This window comes from Myripristis murdjan, chromosome 21, assembly GCF_902150065.1.
Source record: "Myripristis murdjan chromosome 21, fMyrMur1.1, whole genome shotgun sequence".
Taxonomy (NCBI): domain Eukaryota; kingdom Metazoa; phylum Chordata; class Actinopteri; order Holocentriformes; family Holocentridae; genus Myripristis; species Myripristis murdjan.
Window position 1 is genome coordinate 28,386,544 of NC_044000.1, and position 27,086 is coordinate 28,413,629.

At 42.5% G+C, this 27,086-nt stretch overlaps 1 protein-coding gene across 1 annotated transcript in view; it reads right to left on the minus strand.

The window, feature by feature from the left end:
- Positions 1 to 27,086, minus strand: part of thsd7ba (thrombospondin, type I, domain containing 7Ba) — a 171,007-nt gene that overhangs the window by 102,622 nt on the left and 41,299 nt on the right. The window contains 4 exon segments of the mRNA XM_030081611.1: positions 8,517 to 8,717; positions 19,562 to 19,720; positions 24,249 to 24,418; positions 25,421 to 25,669. Coding sequence (XP_029937471.1) covers positions 8,517 to 8,717; positions 19,562 to 19,720; positions 24,249 to 24,418; positions 25,421 to 25,669 — 779 coding nt within the window.

Sequence of the window (27,086 nt, forward strand, 5' to 3'; positions counted from 1 at the left end):
TGAGGCAGATGATAACCACAGTGTTGCTGATTCTCCAAACACAATCTGCAGTCGATGTCATCGTGCATCTCAGACAGAAGGAGGAAACATGACCAATTGAGGAAATTTCTACTCCTACAAGACAATATTGCATTTGTAAGACAGTATTGAATGTAGCCGCTGTTTAAATAGTTGAAGTTTCTCTTCAGACGTTTATATCAAGCTTTTTTTGCTGGAGGGGATTTCTGTTTTTGCCTCAGTGTTGAATCAGGTCTTGAATATCATGGAATTTCACTACGAAGATTCTGGTATTATGACATTCCTAAGATACTCTAGATTTATACCCAGTCTCTTCTTGGCAACAGTACAGTCTTTTCCTCCTCTTTAGATCCTGTTTGTCCAGCTCTCAAAGCATGACTCTCCCTTTATTCCTCAGGGACCGCTACAAAGAGGCTAGCTGAGTGGGTGGGGTCAGCATTGAGTTTGAAGTGGTTTACATTCACTGTGTAAAGGTTAAGAGCATGTCGGTATAAGTAGTGCTCATAGTCAGTTTGTATGTTTGGCTATAGTGCCCAAACAGCTGGAGAGGGCGGCACGTCAGGTCACAGCACAGTGAGTTAAGTAAAGGCGAGTGGAATCTATTCACTCCGGTGCCGATGTGAAATGTGTAATATGGGTCTGGTGTTACATGGTGCAACTGGAGTGCAACCTCAGTTCTGCTCAGCGTGTCCAATGAAAATCATAAATTGGGTTTGCATTGTTTGGAATGTTCTAGATGAGGGGATAGAGCAGTGGTAAAGTGGTGCTGGGTAAAGCCAGCCTGATAAATAAATGATTGTACTCTCTTGTTGTTGTGTTTTGTGTGTACATCGAGTTGGTGGAATTAGAGTAGGCTGTTACTCTTTGGCTTCCAAAAAATAAATTCAAATCATGATTCACTAGTTGGTAATTTAAGAAGGAGTTTTTAAACCATGCATAATTCAAGTTCAGTACTTTTAGTCCAAAAAATTATGTCCATTACATAAACATGTCTGCTAATATATAATAATCTTTTTTTTTTTTCAACAGAATTATATTATCTATTCTAAAATAAAAACCTTACTGCTCTAGCAGAATACTATGAATTACATCTTTTTTGGTGAACGTTTTGTGAAGAATGACCAGTGAATGAACCGATTTTAAGAGCATCTCATTCAAGCAGTTCAAGCAAAAATCAGGGAGATTTGCTTTATTTATTTCTTTTGGCAGATTGATGCAGCTGAATTGTGGAGTGTAATGGATGCAACAATGAACTGAATGAATCGTTACACTCCCAGCGGAGGCTTGGAGTAAACTGTGACAGAAGCACATGTCATGCCATCTGCTTTTCAACTTTCAGGTCACTCCAAACAGCACAGATGCTGCATCACTATTATTACCTCCAGTGACTTGGGCTTAAAAGCCTCTCTCAGTGAAGACTTAAGGTAGCATGGATAAAGAGTCTTCTGTGAATGGCACAAGGTCATAGGTTTCTCTTCAGGAATGAAGTACATCTTCTTACCCTCTGCCAAGACTGTGTTATGTGAAAGTGAACTGAAGTGCCCATCATTTATACGTGTATTGCAGCTCAGAGGGGAGAGTTGAATGTGTTTGGCTTAGTGCTCTGACAGAATGGCTATTGGATGCCATTCTCTCCAAGGTCTACCAAATTAATCTGTCAAGCATAACAGAAGAACAGCTAACAGCGTACTCTTGCTGCAGAAAACTTCATAAGCATGATGAAGAAGGGTCACCGCCGCTGTCTTTGGTGTCTGATTGTGTTGACGGTAGCCATAAGCAACAACAAAATCCATGCATTCAATTATCTATTTTTCCATCCATTCATTGCTCAATTCATCAAAAAAAAGAAGTGAGAAAAAGCAGTAAAAATACGGAGCATAGCTGTGTTATACTGCAGTTGGAGGTAGCTGTGGGCACCATAAGGTGTAATGAGCATGCATATGGAGCCCATTCATTTGAATGGAGAAGGAATTGAGCCTGTCAGCGATGTCAAGTGCTGGGGAGTGTAAGGTCCTCTCCCTCTCTCTCAAATCATATTTTGTGCTCAGACTATACAGAATAAAAATTGCTTTGTATCTCCAGCAGCTTGCATTATTCAGTGGATGTGACAAAGCATTTGAAAACGTTACAAAAAACCCCGTCTTTGCATTCGATTTGCATTTGGAGGCAACAAGTGTGTCAACAAGCAGCATTTTCAAGGGCGTCTCATGGACAAACAAAGACCATATGTAAAGACAATTTGACACGTCTCCGTTCAGTCTCTCTCAGCTCTCACAGGTCGCATGCTTAATTGTCATTCAAAACAGGAATGACAATGGTAATTTCTGCGGTTCCTTTAACTGCTTTTCATATTCGTATTAGCTGACTAATCTATAAATATAAAATTCAATTAGGGTTTGCATCCTATCAACGGGCTTAATGGCGCTTGTACTACTGTCAGCCTTTAGTTTCATTGTGTGAGCAACAGAGCTCCTTACACGACTCTGCATCACTTACAACTTGGCCCTGACATTGCTGGGAGTACGTGCAAACCTAACCCATTGTGCTCAGACGGTAAGTCCAATAAACCAATTAAGACAGCAGCAGTGAACAACTTTTCAACAGTCGCTAACAATAGAACAGGCCGAGATAATTTCATAAGGCTTTCGCTCAACCCGTTGAAGCACGCGTTCTCCGCCGTCCTGTCAAAGCTTGTTAGGCTCTCCCTATGGGTAATACGTTTAGACCCTCCACTGCCTTCCTGATAAACACACACGTAATCCATTGTGACAGAATAATAAAACACGGGCAAAAAAAAAGACGCAATTAGGTTTATAATCTGTGGGGATGAGCAATTAAAACCTGGTAGGAAGTCGTGATTCTGACTTTTAATCAGGCCAGTGTTTTCTGTTCCCATAAACTCCGGCAGTGGTCTCTCATGAATAATGCATGCCCTGTTAGTGCTTATGTTCCTATCATCCAAAATGATGATGTGGCTCACTTTGGATCACATTACACCTGATGCTTCACACATCACAGTGCTCCTGGTTTCTTAAGGTGTGTCAGGACTCCGCCGTGTCCTTGATGGCTACTTTCAAACCACACAAGTTTAAGTCTAATTATGTTTGCGAGTAAGTTTTGTAGTCTAGACTTAGCGGCATGTAAAGGAAACAAATGAGCTGGTGCCAGGGCTGGGCTGTGGCAAACAGCCGGAGCTCTCGCTTACACCCAAGGGCTAATTTGAAAACTGTAAACGATGCTACAAAACGATAAACAGAAACAGCCGATTTTCCTGTTTCCTTTACCTAAGGGCGATAATGAGGTACATGCCTTTTGCCGACAAAAACGCAGACTTGTTTAGGAAAATTCAACGGCCATTTTATGGTCTTTTTGGTCCTTGTAAACAAGCAACAGTGTGAGAGAGAGCTAAGAAGAGACTATGGACAAAGCTCACTGTGTGTTATATAGAAATGAAAGGAGTTTCCACTACTGATGTGTTCATATATCAGGAATCCATTGTTGGTGGGATCGACTTTCTTTGTTTCTTGTTCTTTATCAACACATGTGTGCGTGTGTGTGTGCGTGTGTGTGTGTGGGCATTGTGGTGGCCGACAAACAGCAGAAGAAGGCACCAGTGATAGATTCCTGTTCTGTGCTGCATTGGAATCAGCATGTTTCTTGCAACACCTCCCCTGCTTTTCTTTTTGACCGGGCTGCACCCGTCGCAGAGCTATGGAGACTACAATGTGCATCATCATCTTTTAGTCCCAAAAAAAGACACAAACTGTGATTGTGACTCTTTTAGATACTATCCTGACCGGATTTTGCCAACTGAAGAACTGACTCTACTTTATTTTATTCATCTTTTTAGTCCTTATGGTTGGTTGTTGTCTTTCTGCTCTTATCCCTCAAGTAGACCACGGGTTAGGTATATTCATTCAGCACCTTCATCATTGTTGGTGAAAAAGAAATGTTTTATTGTTCTTTTGCTTTTACTCTCAGGAAATGTTCAACCTAACCCTGGTCCAGATCTTAAGTGTCTGAGTACCCCTTGTGACTTCAAAGCCAGATCTGGGCTTGGCATTATTCACCTAAATGTTAGAAATCTACTTCCTAAACTGGATCTAGTAAAGATCTGGGCTAACTCTACTGATACTGACATTCTTGTCTTATCTGAAACATGGCTTAAGAAATCCATCACTGATAAAGATATTGCAATTAAGGGCTACAATGTTTTTCGTTGCGATCGTCCTAGGAAAGGTGGTGGAATTATATAAAAAATAAATTTAACGTTACCCCTACATTATCTGTATCTCGCAGCAAACAATTTGAATTCCTTGCCCTTAAATTGGAACTCCTTAAGAACCAGTTTATCACTGTTGTAGGTTGTTATAGACCCCCCTCAGCAAGCAGTGAGGCTTTATTGTCGCTGAAAAATCAGATATCAACCTTGAATTTCAATGAGATTCTTCTTATTGGTGATTTTAACTGGGATTGGTTGTCGTCTGTCTCCGATAGTTTTAAATCAACCTGTGATTCTTTTAATCTCACACAGCTAATTAATGGCCCAACCCGTCCGAATCTTAAATGCCCAGAGAAATCTTCTCTTCTTGAGCTCTTTTTAACAAATGCTCCTCATAAATACTCTGATATTGGTATTTTTGCAAATGATTTGAGTGACCATTGTGTTATAGCCACTGTCAGGCAAGCTAAGCTGCCAAAAGCAAGACCACGAATTGTCCTTAAACGTGATTTTAAACATTTCTGTGAGCAAGCTTTTCACCATGATTTATGGCACTTTGATTGGTCCAGGATCACTCTTTTAAATGATGTTGAGCTGGCTTGGAAATATTTTCATGATGCCTTTACAAATATTATAAACAAATATGCTCCTTTCCGTAAATTCAGAGTGAAAGGTAGAAATAATCCTTGGTTGAGAGGAGCTGGAGAGGCTGTGGGGAGTGAAGGCAGCAGTGGTGCCGGTGGGAATCTGAGCTCTCCAGGCTGTGACCCCCAAACTGGGAGAGAAATCCCAGGAACAACGTCTGAGATCTCTGTCCAGAAGAGCCCAGCCCTCGGAGGAGGTCCGGGCCGAGCTTCAAGGAGACACAAGGACGACCAATGGGCAAGCTGGGAATTCATATATGCATATCTTAAAGTTTAATTTCTTCAACTACAGCTTCACTTTGCTAAGAAGAAATATTTCAATTACATGGTTTCCCGAAAATCGGCTCATTTATGGCGCAACTACAATTCAGCCTCACAAAAGAAAAAGTAGGCGAATGTATAAAATTGATCTAAATGTGTCTCTATTGTCGCTCATCACGTTATGCTCTCTGTCACAACAGAGATGATGAAATGTGACTCGAAATGCCACTGTTTGCTCCTAATTCGCATGTGTTCGTGGCAGTGTTTGAGAACAGTAACTTAATAATTCACAGCCCACAGCAGCCTGGCAGTTTGAATGGGCTCAGGCTCTGTGTCTCTTTCATTACTGTGCTGCGTTCGGGTCGCGTCGGGTCAAACCCTCCGTGGTCTGGCCTTCTCTCTGGACAACAAAGGTGTTCTTCACAGGCAGCGGGACGCGGCGCTCTCGCTGCTAAATGAAGCCACATCAGCTTTCGTCACAGGAAGTTTGTTGTTTTCGCTTTTTGTCCCTTATCTCACACCTCTGCCTGGAGTTCATGTCGGTCTGGAGAATTTCCAGCCGAGTTGCTGGAGAGGCGGAGAGGCTGGGGTTTGTTATCGCACTTCAAACAAGCTTCAGAACAATAAAACTGTGTGATGGCAGAGCGTGGCACCGGCGCTCACTATTATTTTGTCCTGTTTGCAACGACAAATTTGCTCCGTGGTAGCTATAGCCTATATTAATGTCAACTCACTCACTCAATAACATGAGGATGCACTACTAAACCAAAACTAATAATATAACAGGTCCAATTATATAGTACCTTTGTGACTAAACCAAAAATGTCTCTGTCCCATGTAATAAACCACAGGCTAGATAACCTGGACAGAACATTAAAGCAGGGTTTGTTTCTGGGGGGGGTGTCTTTATCAACACACAGCCAATCAAATCGCTGCTTCTGGCTCCACAAGGTCTCATTATCCAACATCTTCTGATAAGAATGTCTTCAGACCTCTGAGAGTTTAAGATCGACGTGTGGCTACATGAGATGAACAGATCCCTGCTGCGTTCTGCTACATCAATTAGAAGACAGATCATTTGATTTAAAAGCTGTGTGAAATAAATAACAAATGGAACAGTATACATGTTCATAGTCCCTGTAGTATGTTTCTGCATCAAAACATTTTGAAAAAAAAAACTCTAACGTAATTTATGTATCAAACTACTTTTTAAAAACTCAACTTATTACAACCCTGTGCTCGATTTGCATACTGTAGTTTAAATGAGACTGAAGAAAAATCAAGTGCTTCGCTGAGAGGCACAGCTTTTATCTTCGCCTCCTGTGTCCCTGTGCAGATTTCCCTTCTTTTTGTTTTGTGGACCATCAGTCTGGAGCGATGGAGAGACACAGCATCTCTGAGCCGACTCAGAGGACAGCGAGTCTTAATCCAGTCCCAGTTAGACCAGCTCGCGCTGGAGCAGATCCACTGGGATGAGAAAAGGAGGAAAAACGGCCGAGCTAATGCTAATTTAGTAATTATAATAATTATCCTATTCCTGGAGCAAACAAAAAATGTACAAACAAGCAGCCGTCTCCTCTCTCTCTCCATCTCTCTCTCTCTCTCTCTCTCTCTCTCTCACTCTCTCTCTCTCTCTCTCTCTCTCTCTCGCTCTCTCTCCCTCCCCCTTGCAGACCAGCAGACTGACAACTCAAACAACCTCCATCTCCTCCTCTCAGCTCCATGAGAAAAGACAAACAAGTTATTTTCAAACATATTTTCGCCACGACTTTATGCATCAAAACATCCAAACAATACTGTAAAAAAACACAAAAGAGCAAGTATTCCTTTAAGATACAGTATTTGTACTTGGTATTCAGATTCAAGAACGTTCCCAGTTTCCACACTGACATGGGATTGAGATGAAGCTTCATTCTGAAGTGAACTGCTACTTTAAAGCCGCACTCACAACAGCATCTTGGGCCTCGACAACCAAAGTTATTATCGGGAGTTTCTTGTATGAACAAACAAGTAAGAGAAATCGCTCCTGGATTTTCAGCCCTGTCATCGAGTATTGACTTGCATGTTATTTGCTCTGAAAATAAATACCCCGTTCCCAATATCACACGGTGCAAAAGTGATCAGTAAACATGGAGGGGCCCGCGGAGGTTCTCTGTGTCTGTGAAGCTGCAGATAAAATAGTTTTTTGCTGTGGCAGGGACAACAGCCACTGCCTGTACGTCACTTGTCTGTTTCCAGTGAAGTGTTGTGCAGTTATATCACTGAGCATCAACAAGCAGCTGTCAGTTTCTGCTCCTGTCCACACACACACACACACACACACACACACACACACACACAGCCTCGCTCATGTGCATAGTCGACTATAGTCGACTTAAATATCACATCCTGTTTCGAGGACTCAATGCTACTTAATGTTGCTCTCATTAGGAATCACATGCAGTAAAATGAGCGTAACCTCTGGCTGGTTAAAGGAGCATGAGCAGGATTTCCCTAAAAAAACAATTTATAGTCTCATACAGAAATCACCCCTCCTGATCATTTTGACTCACTAAAAATATGCAGCTGTAGGAAACTATGAAAACTGCGAGGCACCAAGTGGACAAGCCTTGTTTCACAACACGAGTGGATCTGGTGAGCACTGAGGGAGAGGATGAGGATGAAGAGCACCGTGTTGGTCTGTTTCTGTTGGACAGGTAGGTACCAGTGCAATCTTTTTTCCTGGGACAGCAACGGAATATTTTATGTTTTGGGTGGTTATATAATTCCTTCGCCATCCTAGGACATGAAAACTCAATGCTGGCAGTTAGAGCCAGGGAGAAGAGGCCAACTTTGCATGTTGTGTTTACAAACCGTACCCGACAAATCCTGCTCATCCCGTCTTTAACGTGACAATAAAGTCCCTGCTGCAGCCCATCCACTGAAAGTGGGTGAGCAGCCATGTTGGTATTCAACAAACCTGAAAGATGTGCAGTGTACGCTTGAAAAACCCTCTTCAAGACAATCCACAGACAGTCGTGACCTCTGGGGAAAGCCTCATATTCACATGTGTCAATACAATTTTGCTGTCTAGTGCAGCATCAATTTATGATTTAATGTTTTGCAAATGCAGTTCCCTTTTGTTACTTGTTGGTAATAAAGGTAAAATCCAACATGCAGCTTGTTTTTGTTTATTATTTCCTTCATTGTCTGTATCATCGATGAACTGGAAATCATTCGAGTAGAGGAGAGTGAATGATGTGTGTTATGAATTTGGGTGCACCGAAATGGCTTCACTTTTTATTATGTTATCACAAATCCACTTCTTATCACACAGAGGTGTTTTGAGGTCTGAAGTGAGCAGGGCCACAGACACACATCGAACACAGTACCTTCAGTGTTGACACAGGTCACGTTCCGGCTGGTGGTCCCAGGACCGCAGGAGCCCGTGGCAGGAATGCATTGGTCCTCTGGTTGGACCTGCCACAGGTAGCAGGCAGGGTCCTCACATGGGATGGACTCCACCAGTTGAGGGCAGCTGTCTGCAGGGCCGCTGGGCTCCCAGAGCACCTGTCTCCTCCTCTGCCTGAACCCTGACGGAGGGCGAGAGCACAGCATCCTGTCACCGTGTGAAGCAACAAGGAACATCTCTCCCCCAAATGGTGCAGCTTCCCTGTGAGCCAATCAGTAACAAATTGTGCCTTTTATTTTATTTATACCATAATTGGTGATCCCCCCCTGAAGCCAGTCAGTGTAGTTTTGTAGAGAGGAACACTGGAACAAAGTGGTGATTTTTGTTGGACCTGTAGTTACTCAGCAGCACAGCCTGCACACTGTTTTCCACTCTGCTTCACTTCTGTACAATCAGCGGCTCAAAACCTAATTCCTTTGCCCAAAGGACCACACCAGTGATTCTGAATGTGGTGGCACTAAAGTTTTCACAACATATAATCAAAATCCCTTGATTTCCAATGTTACGCCCCTCTGCACCCCCTCTGGCCTGGCAGCGGCAGGGCAAGAGAAGAAGCTGACGCTGTCACCACGCTCGTGAGGCTGGTGCTCATCATGCTTACCTGTGGTCTGCATTCATACTCCTCCCCTAAATTTTAACTTATTTATTTATTGAAATAAAACACCCACTTCAGTAACCTCTGATGTCTGAGTCCACTTTGTGCTGCGGCCCACGAGCCGGCCTCAAATTGATATTTCTGGTTGAAACACGCACCATATAATGTTCTCCTTCTGCAGTGAACAACGGGCTGTGTGGACGACCTGATTACAGTGATGGAAGAAAGTGTCTAAACGTTCATTTTCATACTGTAGTGGAATGAATGGAGACCGATGGATGGATAAAAGGTAGGGAAAATGATGCTGGAGTTTGAAAATACAATTGCTTTGGCAAAGATTAGCGGAAACGTGAAGCACATACATGTTGTAGATTTTAAGCTAAACATGCAAAATCAATGGTATGCCCCCTTTAAACCTGCACCAAGCAATTTCAGAACCTAACAATCCTGAAAATAACATGTGCTCAGCGGAATCTCTTATACTGCTAATTATACAGACCAGCACCAAGTCACCTCTTTTCTCTCTTTGTTGTCAAATTACAGCCTGGAACGTAGCTCCGCCCACGCCTAAAACCTGCACTTCCCTCTGCACCCCCTCGCCTCCTCAGCATCATTGAAAGCGTCTCTGAAACCAGACATCCTGCAGATAAACGTGTCCAAACCTCAGATCAGTCCTGTGAGTGTCTCTGCAGCTGCAATCTGCACCAGCAGGACAGAAAAAAGTTCATTCAAAGCAGCTTGACATGCAGCTGACAGCCTGCAGCTCAGTGACAAAATAATCCAAATAATCCAACAAGGGCCTCGTCAGACTGAAATGTATCCCACATTTCCACCAAAAAAATGATTTTTTTTTTTCACTTTGACTTTCGGTTCTGTGCAACCAAGCTGCCAACAACCCAGAAGAGGACTGAGTCATCTCTCAACGCTCTCTGGTGGTCAGAAATCGCTTAGTGTAGCTTTCAGTTAACATGTCGGTCATGTAATGGAAAAAGTGAAAGTCATGCATTCAATTTTACTTTAATAAAATCATTAGTATTTGCGGTAAAATCTAGCTGAGAATGCAATTTTTATAGGTCAAACTAATCTACATGTTTTTGGGAGGTTTAAATTCACTGAATCTCACAGAATAGAAATACTCTAGTGCCACTACCTCGAAATGGCACATTAGCAGTCCTCGAGAAAATGTACTTTTTATTGTTTCCCCACCTCTGCATACAAATGCACTGACTCTGGAAAGAGGGAGTGGCCCTGCACACTACAGTCTTCTTCAGTGGTGTCTAAGATGCTGTGTGCAACAACACAGACGATGTAGTAGCCCGCTTTCAGGCTAAACACCAGTCGCCTTTGAAAGCACTACAAGTCAGTTTTGAGATGCATTATTCCCTCTGAGTTTCTGTCAAAATCCAATTAGCAGTGTCTGTGGTGATATTTCATGTGACATGGGGACAAATGAAGGAACAAACAAACAAAGTGAGACTGAAAGGAGAGAGGGGAGCAAAGACAGGAGGGAGATAATGAGCCGAACCGACTGGGAGAGGAGAGGGAGGTAAAGACAGAAGCTGAGGAACAGAGTGAGGCTGATCGGGCTGAAGTTACAGAGCTGGCGACACATTTTCACCGACACCTGTCTCTCCAATCATTGAATTTCTCTGCCTTTGCTGCTGGTGTTGCTGTTTCTGCCACTAAATTGGAGTCTGCCTGCTAAGGTGTACCAGCTCTAACACCTACCACTGTACTTTCCTGTCGTCCACACTGCAAAAAAAAAAAAAAATCTTTTTTAATGAGTCCTTTCAGTTCATATACATCTTAAAATGTTATTTTTCTCAATACCTGAGATGACAGTGGATTGTGACAGTCCAAAACAACACGACAACACACCAATGTTTTGAGGATTGTGGATATAATTAACAGTAAGACCCTTTTCCCTGTGTGGTGTAGAAAATCTAACAATACAATAATTGTGCACAAAGTTGGTTTATAAAAAGCCAGTGGGGGAGAGGGGGAGGGGGGCATTTTGAAAGCTGAGACATTTCTAAAACTCAGAACAGTCCTAACTGTATCCAGCATGACCTTTCCACTGTTAAGACAAGTGGAAAAACTCTGACAACTGGTGAGACAATTTCACTTTTGTTTTTTTTTCTGCCAAAGCACTTTCGTTTTTCCCAGTTTTTTTTTTTTTTTTACTGTCTTTTTTTACAGTGGTTCTCAAATTTTTTTCAGTGATGTACCCCCGATGAAATATTTTTTTCTGCCAAGTACCCCCTAACCACCCGGTTTGGGGGGGGGGGGGGGGGGGGGGGGGGCGTCTCTGGGTTTTTCATGATGATGAAATTAAAAACTGAATTTAAAATTCCGTTTCTGAACTTCCATTTATATTTTATTGAATATTTATTAGCCTAAATAATGATTTTTAAGGAACCTTGCATGGATGCTATTTTTTAAAATATGTTTTTTAAAAATCTCATGTACCCCCTGGAGTTCCTCCACGTGCCCCCAGGGGTACGCGCACCCCCATTTGAGAAACAGTGGTCTAAAACACTGTGTACAACAAAGCACATCTCAAGGAAAATAAATGACGCTTGATTGATTTGCAGGTTGTTGCATTTATTTATTTTTATTTTATTCAAGGACAGTGTGCACCCAAGCATTGAATTGGTAATTGGTTTCACCTGATTTCCCTTAAATTTCCACTTTAGTGAAGTGGTGCAACCAGCAGATTCAGAATCTGCCTGTGGCATTATTGTACAATACAGAAAAAAAAAAAAAAAAATGTTTCCTTTAATGTTTAATCTACTTAGTTACATCAAAATCAAAATGTCAGGATGTCTTGTGCAATATTTTATACACAATTCTGTAATTCAGCGGGACATATTTGGGATCTCCACTGGAACCTAAAGTAAGACACAAAGCTCGGTGCCACAGTAAAACTGAATCAAGGGGACTGGGTATAGATAATTAGATACGTGTTAAGATGCATATTTTTACAGTGCACTATTGTGTTTTGGTATTAGACTGCCATTTAAAATGTACAGTAAGAGGGACTTGTTTAAGTCTGAGGTCATACTTTCTATGGAATTCATCCACTGCATCAGGCCACTGAAAGAAATACAGCATAGAGGCTAAAAAAAGAAAAATATATATCTTATTTCTCCTCAAATCCATTTTAGATACCACGAGTGAGACTGAGCTCTGAGACCGAGCAGTCAAATCTCAGCTGATTAAAAAAAAAAAAAAAAAAAACCTTTAGACATGCACAAAAACATGTACTTTTGTTTCTTACTTTAAACATAAATAATGACAAAGAGCTGTAGTATGCAGGCTCTGCTCTGAGTAAAGGAGACAGTGATTTTAGGGATGTGAACTTGAGGAATAATTGTTGAAGCCGTGCGGTCTGGAGTATTCAGGAAAGACAAAATACTGCAAACTCGCCCATACATCATGTCGCTCACCTGTGGGGCTGCAGCCGAGCGGAGCTTTCTTTCTGGCTTTTTTTACTTCCTACCTTGTTTCCCCTAATAAATCTCAAGTATCTCTGGTGCAATGGGGTCGCCATGGAAACAGTCGTAAAGCACTTTTAGCACACATTAGATCATTCCTGTCACTAGCCGCATCGCCGGACGCCATGTTATGGTCTCGATAGGAAAAATGACAAAGGCATGGAGATGTAAATGGAAATGGGGTTGTAACGTGCTCGCTGTCATTAACAGTAAGTGGCTGTAAACATGGTTCAAAGATGCAATTATAGCAAATGGGCATCATCCAATAACGTGATCAGCACTCTGACACAATCATTACCATTAAGCCAATTACAATGATTGCTTAATTGGGCCTCCTTGTAGCCGTTATTCCTTCCTCTTAAGCCATGATTCACCCCAAGCTACATTTTTCAGGGAATATTTCTCTTCCTAAAAGTTATTACTGAGCGGACAGCACAGCAGCCCTAATCTGCTCCATATATCGACAAGTGAGCTCCTCCAGTTCTCTGATGGCACAGCAAAATGCTCTTGCAGGCTAAAAATGGCTCAGTAAAACGTTGCTTCTTACATCCAGCACTTTCTCCTGGCATGTTCCTTGATCCTTCAGGGGCAGCTAAAATCTTGCATTTCATTCTTTGTGCCACACTAATGACACAGACATGTGGCGGTCTAACCCCGAGATGCCCAACAGACAAATTATATCCACCAATCATGTGGCAGCGGGAGCCACCAGTTCAGGAGTCCGATCCCGCTGATCCTTCCTGCTCCCAGAAAGCAGAGAGGCGGCGGATCGATGGCGCCGCTGCCCCGGCTGCTCCCTGCTGCTCACATCCAAACTGTGAAAAACAATTTGGCATGGGCAAGTCCCCACAGATATTAATAACTGAAAGGTTTCTTGGTCAGCTGAAAACAGGGAAATCCACCGGTTTTCACTGCCTTGTTTCTTTATCAAGGCCGCTCCATGATACCCAGCATGCCTCAGACATATGAAGATATTCTTGACCAGCATATCACAACACTGATATTGTGTTGCTGTTGTAGGGACTGTTGATGCATTCATAAGATATTTACAGTGAGTGATTTTTGTTGAACGATGATGACCACGCAGGTACAGGCAAATCACAGAACAGCTCAAACAATACGTTGAGAAAATTGCATCCCTTTACTGTAATGCAGCCTTTAAAACCAGTAAACAGCACATAACTACACTTATGTCATATCAAAATATTCCGGTTTCCAAAATGCCAGTTTCATAACACGATATGAGATATATGACTCAGCCCTACGCTGCAAAAGTCATTTGATCTCATCTTCAGTATTAAAATGTTGTTTTTCCTAAAAAAAAAAAAAAAAAAAAAAAAAAAGTGACAAAATCTGCCCGTGGGATGAGATCATTTTCAGAATTTTTTTTGGATTAAGTGACATTTTTGTGATCCTACTGGGCTGATCTGCCTTATTTGAACATATTTATATATGAAATTCCTGAAACAAGTGAAAGTCTATTGGAAACAACTGGGATTACCTCATTCCCACTGGCAGATTTTTTTTTTTTATTATTATTTTTTTTTTACTTACTTAAAAAAAAGAAAACAAGATTTTAACTGAATATGGGGATCAGTTGGTTTTTTAAATGGAGGGTTTGTTGCTGTGTTTTCTGTGTTGAATTAATTTCCCCACAATGTTTGCTAAATTCGAAGAAAAGCAAGATAAAATGAAAAACCACATGAGGCTCGGACGGGGGCAATTTGAAGTCTAAAGGCCACTCCTTGACGTCTGGTCGGCTCCTCTGCATGAACATCACGGGGATCCGCTGGGGCTTCGAGTTAGAGAGGGATCACAGTTCATCCTGATGCATCCCCAACCCAAACACGAGGGCAAAGTGCAAATTAAAACGGTGAGAGAGAAATCTCCTCAGCTCAAGGTCTGCCTGCCGAGCAGCCCGGCTCATAAGCACGGCCCCGCCGCTCGCTCGCTGCCTCGCCGCTCGCTCGCTCGCTGCTCGCCGCCTCGCCGCTCGCTGCCCCGCCGCTCGCTCGCTGACTTTCTGTTGGTTTCATAGTCGTGCTTATAGTGAGTTATGGGGCTTTTATGAATGCTATCAAACAGGAGTGCGCTGTGAGAAGGCCCCGTGCAAAACAACAGATGCTGTGTTTTCCACTGCTTGAAAAATCTTAATGACACGGCGGTGGGAGTGGAGAGATGCTGCGGCTCGCTGACCTGAACAGCCTCACTTCAGCCGCTCCCCGGGGGGCTTTCATGCACATTTACTCACGGCAGGGACGAGGTCACACTGCCCTTTTAGCACAGCGCCGACACACTCAACAGCCCCGCCAATGGCATCGCAGTCCGATGCACGCGCATTCAAACGCTCACACACACACACACACACACACTCACACACACACACACACACACACACACACACACACACGGATGCACGCTGCTGCTGCACACAGAAGTTTGGCATCCGTGAAGCAGTCAGATATGACACGCATTCACCTGTGCAAGAAAGACAAGCACACTCAGACAGGAGAAGTGCACCGAGCAGCTAAGTACACACACACACACACACACACACACACACACACACTGCAACAGGAAGCATCTTATCTGCTGATGCTCCTTTCGCTCCCCTCGGGCCTGAAGCTAAACTACAGGTCTGCTCTCCTTCTGTCTTTCATCGGCTGTGGGTTATTACATGTGCTGCTCTCTCCCGAGCATGTGTTCTCTCAGCCAGCCACTTATCCACAAACTATTTACCATTCCTACACACACTGCCTCTCTCTGTCAACATCTCTCTCTTTCACTGTCTGCCATTCTCTTCCTCTCTATTACTCTCTCTCCTCTCCCTCCTCTCCCTCTCTCTCTTTCTTCCTCCCCTGACTTCAGTTCAGCCTCGATTTCTATCTTTGTCTCCCTCCCTGTTTATCAGACACAATGTCGCCAAAGCGGTATACAAATTCCAACAGTTTAGGCGCTCAGAGCACGCCGCGGCGATAAATAATTGAGTGCGATTACATGCATTATACAATAGAGGGCTTTAAGTTGATGCAACACACCCTGTGGCAGCCATATTGGAGTCACTCGGTATTGGGTCGTGTCCATCTGCCTGGGTTTTGATGAAACTTGGAAGGATGATGTATCTTGGCACTATTTTCTGGCGCTCGATTTAATTACCCTGATTGGCCTGATGGAGATGCCACAGTCACACATCTACCTTATCAGGCTGTTTGCTCTTTCATTTAATGCGGCTGAACTGACCGACAGCAAACCAATCTTCAGTTTGAGTTTATTTACAGCACCTAATCAGCGCTGCGGTCTCAGAGGATTTGACAGACCCGCAGTTTATTGAAAACAAAACAACACCTCCTGACCTGAACCACCACAGCTGGCATGAAAAAAAAAAAAAAAAAAAAAAACAACAACAGGGGCCAAAAGAGGAAAAACAGGATAATTCATGGGAAAAGAGCATTAGAGGAAGAGAGACGCCGCCTCTAGGCCCCACAGGAGTGCCATGAGTGTTGAACAGGTCTTTATTAGCTCTAATCAAATACAGTCAATTGGCTCTTCTTTTTTCTAAGGTGGTTAATAGCCACATACTGTGCAGTTTCCAATAGAAACCCATAATGATACTTGGGGATTGGTGTCTAACAACATACACCCAGCTGGCCATTATTAACAAATTACACTAGTCTAATACTCCATTCTGATTGGTAAATTGCAGCATTACGCAGTCAGATATTTCTGGGTAATAACAGTCATTACCAATAAGTTCCCATTGCTATGGAAGCTGGGTTTATACATCACTGTGAGCAGCATGTTCGGTTCATTTATCATGTTGTTAGCTAGCCTGACCGAGCTGGCAACATGGACCGGAGCTGAGAAGCCTTTTCGACACGGACGTCACTTCAGAGAACATGAAACGCTTCGTTCATGGTTGGAAAAAATATCACCAGCCAACAGAAAACCAGGAGAAAACAAGAGCAGCAGGGCTGGAGGTGTAGTGTGCAGCGAGCTAACTTCTGGCTAGCTGAGATGTCAGATGAAAAATCCTTGGACTGTTTCTTTAAGTGCAAAATAATTTCTTGTGTTTGCATTTTAAGTTTTTTTGGCTCCAGCAGGTCGGCTGCAGCTGGCTGGATTAATACAGGAGTGAATCTCTGGCTCAACAACGGGCTCAGTTTAATTCAGCTTCAATTTGGGTTCAATTTCTAATTAATTAAATTTAATAATACTATTTAGCACTTTTAGCTAAGATTTTGTATCCATTACTAATCACATGCAATAATGTTTCTCCTCAATTTTGAATAGAAATTAGACAGTAAAATTACTTAAACATTTCTATCAGATCCTCTGTTAGATCACCATGTTAGGTGTCTTTCTTTAAAAGGCACAATATTCAAAATTAACAAATGTCCATTGAACAGAGGATGATTTAGACTCAGCTGACCAAAAACACATTCATAAGCATGCATTTGCATAGCTGAGTCTATATGATTGTTTTTTTGACGCATCTCACTGATAAATTATGCATTTATTCCACATTTTCGTCTGTTAAATCTTAACAGTCCTCAGCACAATTGAGCCCCAGCAATGTTGCGTCATGCACCTTTAAGAATCAGACAATTTGACTGAAACATTTCAAATTGATTAAGGCTAAAGTCAGAGCGATTCATTCGCTTTACTTCCTTTGGCAGGTTGACTCAGTTGAACTGACAGAATTTATGATCAGTGTATTGATGCAATGACTGCATCATTACACTCCCGTTATAAGGCGGTAAACTGACCGGACTTCTTGGGTGAAGCGATAAATCAAACCTGCTTAACGTGACATTTCCACGGCATCGGTCAGTTATTCATAAGAGCGGTCATTATTCAGAAATATCGGACTGTAGCATACCTTCATTGATCAGTCAGGTTTGAGAATTTATTTTTTACAGTATCACAGCGCAGAGAGACAGGAAAGACAGGGCAGAGCGGGGATGACATGCAGCAAAGGGCCTGGGGCTGAAGGCTAAGCTAACCTCAGCAGGATGTGGTACACGCTGTACACGAGAGCCGCTGGGGCGCCCGCAGGTCTGAGTATTTAACACGGCTCTGCCAGCCTAATAAAGCAGGTAATATGGCCCTCAACATCTTTAATAGCCTAATCGATTAAGTGGCTCGAAAAGATGTTTTATTGAACAGCACATAATAAACGGCATCTATAACATCACAAACTGTTGCACCATTACACTGTGTTCCAACATATTATGCAAATTGGATTTCAGTGCCATAAACATTTCATTTTTTGTTTTTCAATCAAACTCATGGCTGGTCTTGTGTCTTAGGTCTCTTAGGTCACTGAAATCAATCTCACACATGTGATGATTAGTCTGCCAGGTGAGCCCAGTTAAAGGAAAACTAGTTAAGTAGGATGTTCCATTCTAAGCAGCCACAGGTTTCAAGCAGCATGGGGAAGAGAAAAGATCTCTGCTGCTGAAAGACGTCAGATAGTGCACTGCCTTGGAAAAGGCATGAAAACATTGGGCATTTCTCGCAAACTTAAGCGAGATCATTGAATTGTTAAAAGATTTGTGTCTGATTCAGAGCACAGACGGGTTCTCTCAGATAAAGGCCTAATTAAGAAGGTTTCTGCCAAACAAATCCATAGGATGCTGCTAAAATGCCTTTACACACCAGCAAACAGGTATTTGAAGCTGCTGGTGCCTCTGGAGTCCCGTGAACCTCTCGCTGTAGGATCCTCCAGAGGCTTGCAGTTGTGCAAAAACCTTCTACTCAGCCACCCCTAACCAGGGCTCACAAGCAGAAATGGTCACAGTGGGCCCAGAAATATATGAAAATGAATGGATGGAGTAGTGGATGGTTGGTGGGTGGCCACCATGTCCCAACAAGGCTGCAATGTCAGCAAGGAGGTGGTGGAGTCCTGAGGCCCGAATAATGGGAAGAGAGTTGGTCGGCCCTTTTAGGGTCCCTGAAGGTGTGAAAATGACTTTGGCAAAGTATGTAGAGTTTCTGACTGTCCACTTTCTTCCATGGTACAAAAAGAAGAAGAATTGTACTTTCAGTAGCAAAATCATCTTCATGCACGACAACGCACCATCTCATGCCACTAAAACTACCTCTGAGGCTTTGGCCTCCATGGGCATAAACGGAGGAAACCTCATGGTGTGGCCACCATCATCCCCTGACCTCAACCCTACTGAGAAGCTTTGGATCCTCAAGCAAAAGATCTATGAGGGTGGGAGACAGTTCACATCCAAACTGCAGCTCTGGGAGGCTGTTCAGACATCCAGCAAAGAAATTCAACCAGAAACTGACAAGTTCAATGGATGCAAGAATTGTGAAGGTGATATCAAAGAAGGGCTCTTATGTTAACATGTAATTTGGCCTGTTGAGATGATTTTGATTGAAATAGCTTTTGTTGTCTGTAAATATGACCTTCTAATGCTGCAAAGTCAACAAATGACCATTTTCAGTTCTTTACAACCTACAAAATGTTTTGAAAATCTGTTGTGCATAACAGCTTGGAACAGTGTATTTTGAGTTTTTTTTTAAAAAAAAAAAAAATACTGTTATCATTTTGAGTTTTGTTCAATAAAAATCTAATTATACTCTAACTGTTGATGACTTGAACATTATACTGACTGTCATTTTCATTGACTATTTAGGAAAACTGGACAAAAATATCAATTGCATAATAAGTTGGAACGCAGTGTAGTTCTGCAAATCACTCAAAAACATGTAAAACACATCAGCCATGGCAGTGTGTGTTTGTCCTTATATGCATGCACAGGTGTGTGTGTTTCTTGTGTGTGTGTAGGTCATGCTGCTCTCTCTCTCTCTCTCTCTCTCTCTCCACTCTCCTTATTGATCAATTTTCATTCACCGTACCTTTCCGCCCCTGTGGTTCCTCGCAGTTGTCATGTAGGCAGGCCCCCCAGGGCGACCAGGGAGACAGCGGGCGGTGGGGCTGACAGGGGACGGAGCAGTGCTGGACAGCAGGAGGAGGCTCCCCACCGGCACACAGCTTCACACTCACAGGCCTGGACACTGAACAAACAACGGGGCACATCAGAGGAGCAGGCAAGGATAAACTGTGCCTAAGTCAAGCCGAGGGACACACACACACACACACACACACACACACACACACTCACAGCACTGGAGGGTGTGTGTGTGCGATAGGAGGGTTTGAAGTAATATGCCGGGGATTAGGGTCAGAAATGAAGCGCAGCTTGGAGGCCCTTGGAAGTTCATAGGATGCCTGTGAAATTAGGAATAAGGGCACAAAAGCTGTCCTCGATATTTAGGCAACTCCTTTTTAGCATTTCATCATGGTCACATTATTATTTATTTATTCTATTTATTTATTTATTTATTTATTTTTTCAAATTGAGTTATCAAATACGCAGAGAAAAACTGAGTGTTTTTGAAAATCAGAAAACAGAATGTGGCAGCCTGAAGCAGTGCAAAGTTGCGGCTGACCCCGCGCAACGGAAACAACACAAACAACCAATACTGTAAAAAAAAAAAAAAAAACATTAAACAATGGAGGCGTGAAAGACAGAGTGGTCGGGGACAGAGAGCAGAAAACAGCATCATTATCTGAATTCAGGCTTGCCACATGCTTCCAGCGGAGTGGAACATGACAAATTATAATTTAACCTCTTAATCCCTGTGGCCTCTGGCTCCGAGTATATCTCTGCAACTAGGAGGTCTATATGAAAAGTGTTGGCATCATAATAAAGGTAACACTTGTGAGATTTCTGCAGAGGTGGAAGCATCGATGTGACACGCTCAGTCAGTTTCATTTAGGTGGAAACGGTGATGCCGGGCTGCTCGTCCAGCTTCCTCTGCTCAGAATACAGAGAACACAGAGAAGCAGCTAACGTGGTGTAAGGGTTGGGTCTGATGGGAGGCATCGGGGTAATCTGGATATTACGAGGACATCACAGTGGATTAGATGATATATGCAATTAACAGCCTCAAGTTTCAGGCACTAAGAGTGATTTTGTGACTTTGTGGAGGGATAATTTTAGCACAGCTGGAGGAACAGTAGGAAAAAAAAAAGGAAAGAAAGGAAGGAACAGAAGGAAAATTGCTGGTCTCATCTCATGTCTAGCTCAGGAGAATATTTAATAGAGGGCAGTGCCCAGCTCAGGGAGTAAACAGGAGCTGGATATGGAGATGTTAAGGCGAGACGCGGCATAACGAGTTCACGGCTAAGCACAGCTGGCATCATTTGGAGATCACAGGGAGCCCGGCCACCTGTAACCGGCTCTGACACCGAGCTCTCCGACACATTTTTCAAGGAATGAGACATGATTTTTTTCGCCTGTCCACAACAGGGGGATTTATTAAATCTAATATTCCGTTTTGATGCACCTCCGCACATCATTGAGCGGCAAATTTCCATTTAAATGAAAGCCCAGAAAGAAATTCACTAAATGTCCATTGTGCATTTTGTCTTCTTACCAAAAGTAATTTACATGGTCTCTGATCTTCTTTGTGAAAACGAGATGCTGGCTCGAACCAGACTGATGAAGTGCATAATACAGCTCTTTTGGCTTTCTCCGCTAAATTGTGATTTCTTGTGTTTGACAATTCCTTCACTGCGGCGGGCAACGATAAGGGAGCAAACTGTTTTCCAAATCACCGAGCGGAGCCGCTGTCCATATTGAAGGCGCACAGCACCATCTGTTTACATTAGCTGAAGCTGCACAGGTCATGTTGAGGTAAACATTACCGTTGACTGTTATTGATCTTTGCCCCACGGTTCCATTGATTCCAAAAGCCAACTTCATTCATATTCAATAGCCAGCCAACAAATTCACTGTCCAAATATAAATCAGATCTTCCAGGGTTTCTCCGATCACGTCTGATGAATAAAAGCGACGCCCTGCTGCAACTTTATGGAAGACAGTAAATCAGAAAATTAGACCTCAGCTATGAAATGCAGTCACCATGGACTCGTCAAGCATGTGCTGTAAAATCAGTGGATTGAGATTTAATATGGTGGCAAAATGAAATAAATGGTAATGATATTTATTAGGCATGACAGACTCTGATTTGCAAAGGTTTTTTTTTTTTTTTTTTTTTTAACCTGGAGATGTAAGCAATTAAAAACTACCCAGTGTGCTTAATTAAAGAGATAAATGAAGTAGCTGCTACCCCAGCACTCTTCTTTTCATCTTTTTATTGATACATTTTACAAGTCTAAAAACAATCATTTTCTTTCATTAGCACTGCACACTGGTTAAAAATTTTCACTTTTTTTTTTTTTTTTTGCACCACCACAGGAGCTCTCCAACAACACTACCGTCAGGACCGGTTGCCATGGTGATCTGAGGTGACGTCGGCTGCACGCCATTGGAAAACCTCCAAAAAACAATTGTGTTAGCACCTGCCAATATGTGAGGTGTGACATGATATTTTTTGTCCGCTCTGTGTTCATATTCGCATTCTTCCAGGAGTGACTTAGTCTGAAAGGATTCATTATTGGAAGAGAAAAAACCGAATCCAGGCGGTAACCCTGGGTGGCCGGTGCTGCTGCTGATGGAGGATGGCTGCCTCTCAGGAGGAGGGAAGTTTGTTTAAAAAAAAATTAAGAGTAATCATCCGTGACATTTCCACACAAATAACTGTAATTTTGCTACTCTGTATTGCTGATTGCTGTAGCACAATAGTGATTCACCTTACACCTGGCTCACGAAAAGCTTTTCTATTTGCTCTTCTAAATACTCAAGTGTCTGGCAGCACTTAAAACTGAAAAAGAGGAACTGGGTAATTGGAATGAGCGGGCATAGCCACCGTGATTGAATAGACAAAGAAAAGAGCACCACCTAGGGTTAGAGGAGGATGCTGAGGAGGAAACAGTGTTTTTCCCTGCATAAGATTTGGTCTTCCCCTTAAAATGAATAATTAAAGATCCCATGATATCTGATTATTTATCAGTTTCTGCACCTTACTGATCACTTTAAAGACTCCTTACATGCACCTTTGGGTTCCTTTTGATAGCAAATAAACTTTCATGACTAAAGAAAAAGTAATGGAATTAGTTTTAGTACACATAATAGGACCCCAAATCAGTCAAAGCTGAGTAAAAATGGATAAAAAAAAATGGCAGACAAATAGTGAAATCTACCCAGTTACAGTTAAGCGAGCCTTGTAGTAACTGAGGTGGATCAGATCATGGTCGCCACTGATATTAGGAGGAATTACTTTGTTGCAACTATTCAATTTTCCTCCAGCAATTATGAAACCCCTGAATAAAACAAGGCCGTACTCAGTGGACTGATGTGGCCTTATTGTATGTTAGGGCAGGAGCACTATGGTGGCCCTACAAGGTCAAAAAGATCGAGAGAGCTCTTCCACGTCGCTTTCCCAAGACTGTCAGGCCAAGCTGAGCTCCACGCCGTGATTAGCTATGATGTGAAAAAGCACTGTTAAATCACGTTTGTTGTTACCTGTTTACTTGCTAAAAGAGTGAAATTTTAGACCCGGTAATGAGCGGAGAAAGACAGACGCTCTTCAGATATCACAATAAAATGCTTGCTGTTATCCATCTGTTGATTTTTTGAAGGGCGGAATCTGTTTTGTTCTCACTGGTTTTATGTGAAGTGATGAGACTTTTTGTGCCATTCAGTCGCAGTGATTAGAGGGAGAAAAGCAACTCTCCATTCATATTCTCCAGAGAGACAACATGTGGCCAGGATGCTAGCTGTGAGTAAGTGAAGAAGCTTAAAGACTATTATATATATTATTTTCCACCACTGAGGATTTTCCACAGTTCTCTTCCAGTACAATTTGACACAACAGGCGTAAAGTCCATTTCTGTTGGTAGTACAGCTCTCAAGTTCCTGATACTTTTCTGAAAGATGAAAAGCATATAATATAGTGAGGGTCATCCTCTACCTTTACCCCATCCCTCTGCCTCATTTTGAGCCAGGAAAAACTCAGAGAAACTGACCGTCTTGGAGCCAATGGTCGAGTAAACTTTGGCATTTCCTTCCAAAAGTGGGAAGTACTCCCAACATGAGAGGAGACGATGAGATGCAGACGGTGTCCAAAAATTCAAGAACCTCAAGGACTGTCTTTTAAACATTGTCGACCAGAGTGAAAATCACAGTTTCAGTTTTTTGGATTTGCCAGTCCAAGCTGAGATGGTGGTAATGCCTTTAATCCGAGCCAAAAATTCAATCACTTGCTGGTCCTTAAAACAAAACCATTTGGGCTTTAGAGGCTGATATTAAACATTACAGCTAAAATAAAGTGTTTTACAGTCAATCCTTATTCTAGTCCGATGCCTCAGGTGAGTTATAGATCAAAAAACACAGCCTGAATATGACAATGATCCTCATTGTCTGCTTGCCCTTTAAAACACAGACTGGCTCATTTTGCCTCTTGCATAGCCAAAATCATGCTTTGGCGCTGACTTCTTCATTAATAATTGATGTTCATAGCTTACACCAAAACACGTAGCACACTTTAGATGGAAATTATTTATGGTGCATCTCTCGAGTCACCATGTGCTTGCAGCGAGCCTCAGGTCAACTATGATGAAGGCGTCCTCTCTTACCCTCCTTCCTGTAGTGTGGCGCTAAGTCGTCGGGGACTTGGACACAGTAGGTCTCTCTGGTCTGGATCCCTCCTCCGCACAGAATACTGATGTTGGCAAGCCGCCGGTCCTGTTGGCTCAGCAGGGGGGCGATGCGGCACTCTCCCCAGTCTGTGGTCCTCCAAACATACCTGAAGCACGCACACACACACACACACACATATCCAACACATGAAAATTTGTAAAAAGCAGCACAAGGAAAACCATGCATGTAGATGCTGTCTTATGCCACTGCAGTCAAAAGCAGAAACACCTCACTGATTGATAATATTATATTACGAGGCTGAAAGAGAGTCTCAGAGTTGCATATTTTCAGAAAAAGGACATTTGAGTCCATTCAGAAATTAGCTGACAAATGAATTCCTATAAAAAATAGCAGAGCAGAGCCGATGCAACAGTTAAGGATAAAGCACTCTGAGCCGGAGGAAAAGGAGCAGAAGCAGCTTCTCTCCGGCAAGAGGTGCTTACAGTATGTCAGGAGGAGAGGGGCACGATTATTTTGATTTAAAAACTTCTTCCCAACTGTTTGGCTCTGAGTATGAAAAATGTTGTGATGCAGAAAGCAATAATATTCCCGGAGTTTAATAGAACAACAGCCTGTAGTAATCTATCAAATGCTTAATTTCCGTAATGAGTTTTCCCTAATCATATAAATCCTCCGCTCTGAGGTATTCCGTGTAGCTTTAGCAAATAAAAATCAAATCTAACGGCAGGGAAAATAATTCTCTATTGACTACTTTGTTTACTGCACGTAATATCAGCCATACCACACAAACCTGGCTGTATGAATGAGGTTTTAAAAAGCAATATTTCTCAACCTTGGGGGTCAGAGCAAGGTTATTACACGAGGTCACTTTAGATGTTGCAATATGATAACTGCCAACGATAAATGCAAAAATGCATATTCATAGGATTTTTTTTTATGGTCAAACAATGAATATTTGCAGCCTCTAGGGCTTCATAATTATTCAAGGGGAAATGGCATGAAAAGGCAAAATTAAAAATCATTGTTTGGTTTTACAGTTTGCTACTCTATGCATAAACCCTCCTCATTAAGGGGGGGTGAATGTGAACCGACTTTTTTGTTTCTAGCAAGCCCCAGAAAAAAGATGAGGCACTTGGTGGAAAACCACCTGGGGCAGTTTGGAAGTAAATCTCCTATGATGTTGCAAGCTTCTTTTTCCTCCAGGGCAGGGCATCCTCTCCCACCACCGACGGGGATCTGCGTCATGATCCGTGTCCTGAGGCGGTAGCCGGGCGACAAGTCGGAGGCCCGGCAGGTCTTAGAGCAGGGGCTCCACGATGACCAATCAGATGTCTCGCAATCTTTGGGCATCACACAGGCCTGGAAGGTCAGGGGCGATTTGTCTTGGGTACAGAGACTGGAGAGGCACAATAATAAGTCACAGTGACTGCAGAGGAAATAAATACACATCCCAGAAAAACATACATCTCTGACACATGAGAGAAACTCTAATTTCATAACGTAATGCCTTTGTCACAGCTTCAGAGCTGGAGAAATAGGGTTCCCGGACAAAGAGAGAATGAAGCAGAGGCATGACAGATGTCAGGTGAGGGGGGGATTTGATTAGACTCTGTACAGTAAGACAGGCAGTCCTTTAGATGTGGAAATAGCACATCAAATGTAGGAAATGCCATGTGCTTGGAGAACCTTCTGTTGGATGTCTGGACTTCCTGATGGACAAATGACCTTTTTAGATTCCTTTCAAAGGCATGACATTATCATCTAAAAGCAGGAGATATTCACCCACATCATTCATCACAATCACAGAAAGCTCAGTTTAGAACGCCAGCCTTGAAATGGTACCAAGGAGAACTCACACACTCACTTAGAAATATGAATAAATGCATTAGCCACGTAATTACAATTTCTATTGTTTAATTTAGACAATTTAATTAGTTAGGTGTATTATAATGTGAGTGCAATGCTCATTTTAGGAAGAATTTTACTTTGTAATTAGGCTGTAATTAGAAAAGCAGAATGAAGCAGAACTCAGGTGGGAAATATATATTCAAAAGCTTCAAGCCTACTCATGAGTGAATATGTTAATTAGGCAGCGTAAGTGATCCCCGCACTCTCCTGCCACGACAGCCACTGATCCAGCCTTGTCGCGGGTAACATGTCGATATCAAACATATTAAAAAAAAAAATCACACGCCTTTCGCTTTCAAACACTCCAAGTCCCAGCAGCCAAACAACATGGGACGAACATAACTCCAGATCAAAAGTGACATGATGCCAAATCTAACGCTGTTCATGAGAGGGAAATTAAAGAGTTTTTTTTTTTGTTGTTGTTGTTTTTTTTGTTTTTTTTTTGGCGCAGAAATCCCTGAAGTCGCCACTTCCTCCTGGATTTCATTTTAATTGAGCAGCATCAATCAACAGGAATGCACTGTTCATCACGACAAACATGAAGTCAACATCGGACAATAAAACTGTGTGATTCCACTCCAGCATGCAATCAGCCTCATTCTGCATCTGATGCCATGGTTACCGTAAGTGGCAGTCATCTATTCATTTATATTCAAGTAGTCAGATTATTGTGTCACTTCACACTGAGATGGCATGGCCACAGTCTATATCTGTGCCGTGATTTTCTCTCTCCCTGTGTGCAAGTCACACAAAGGAAAATTGTTTACTGTATTGCATGCTTAGTGAGGAAGCTGTGAGTGTGTGTGTGTGTGTGTGTGTGTGTGTGTGTGTGGTCAGCAGAAAAGTCCATCCTTATCAAACCCAAATAGCAGGGTTAGCCCGATCAGCAGGGCTGCGAGGGGAAC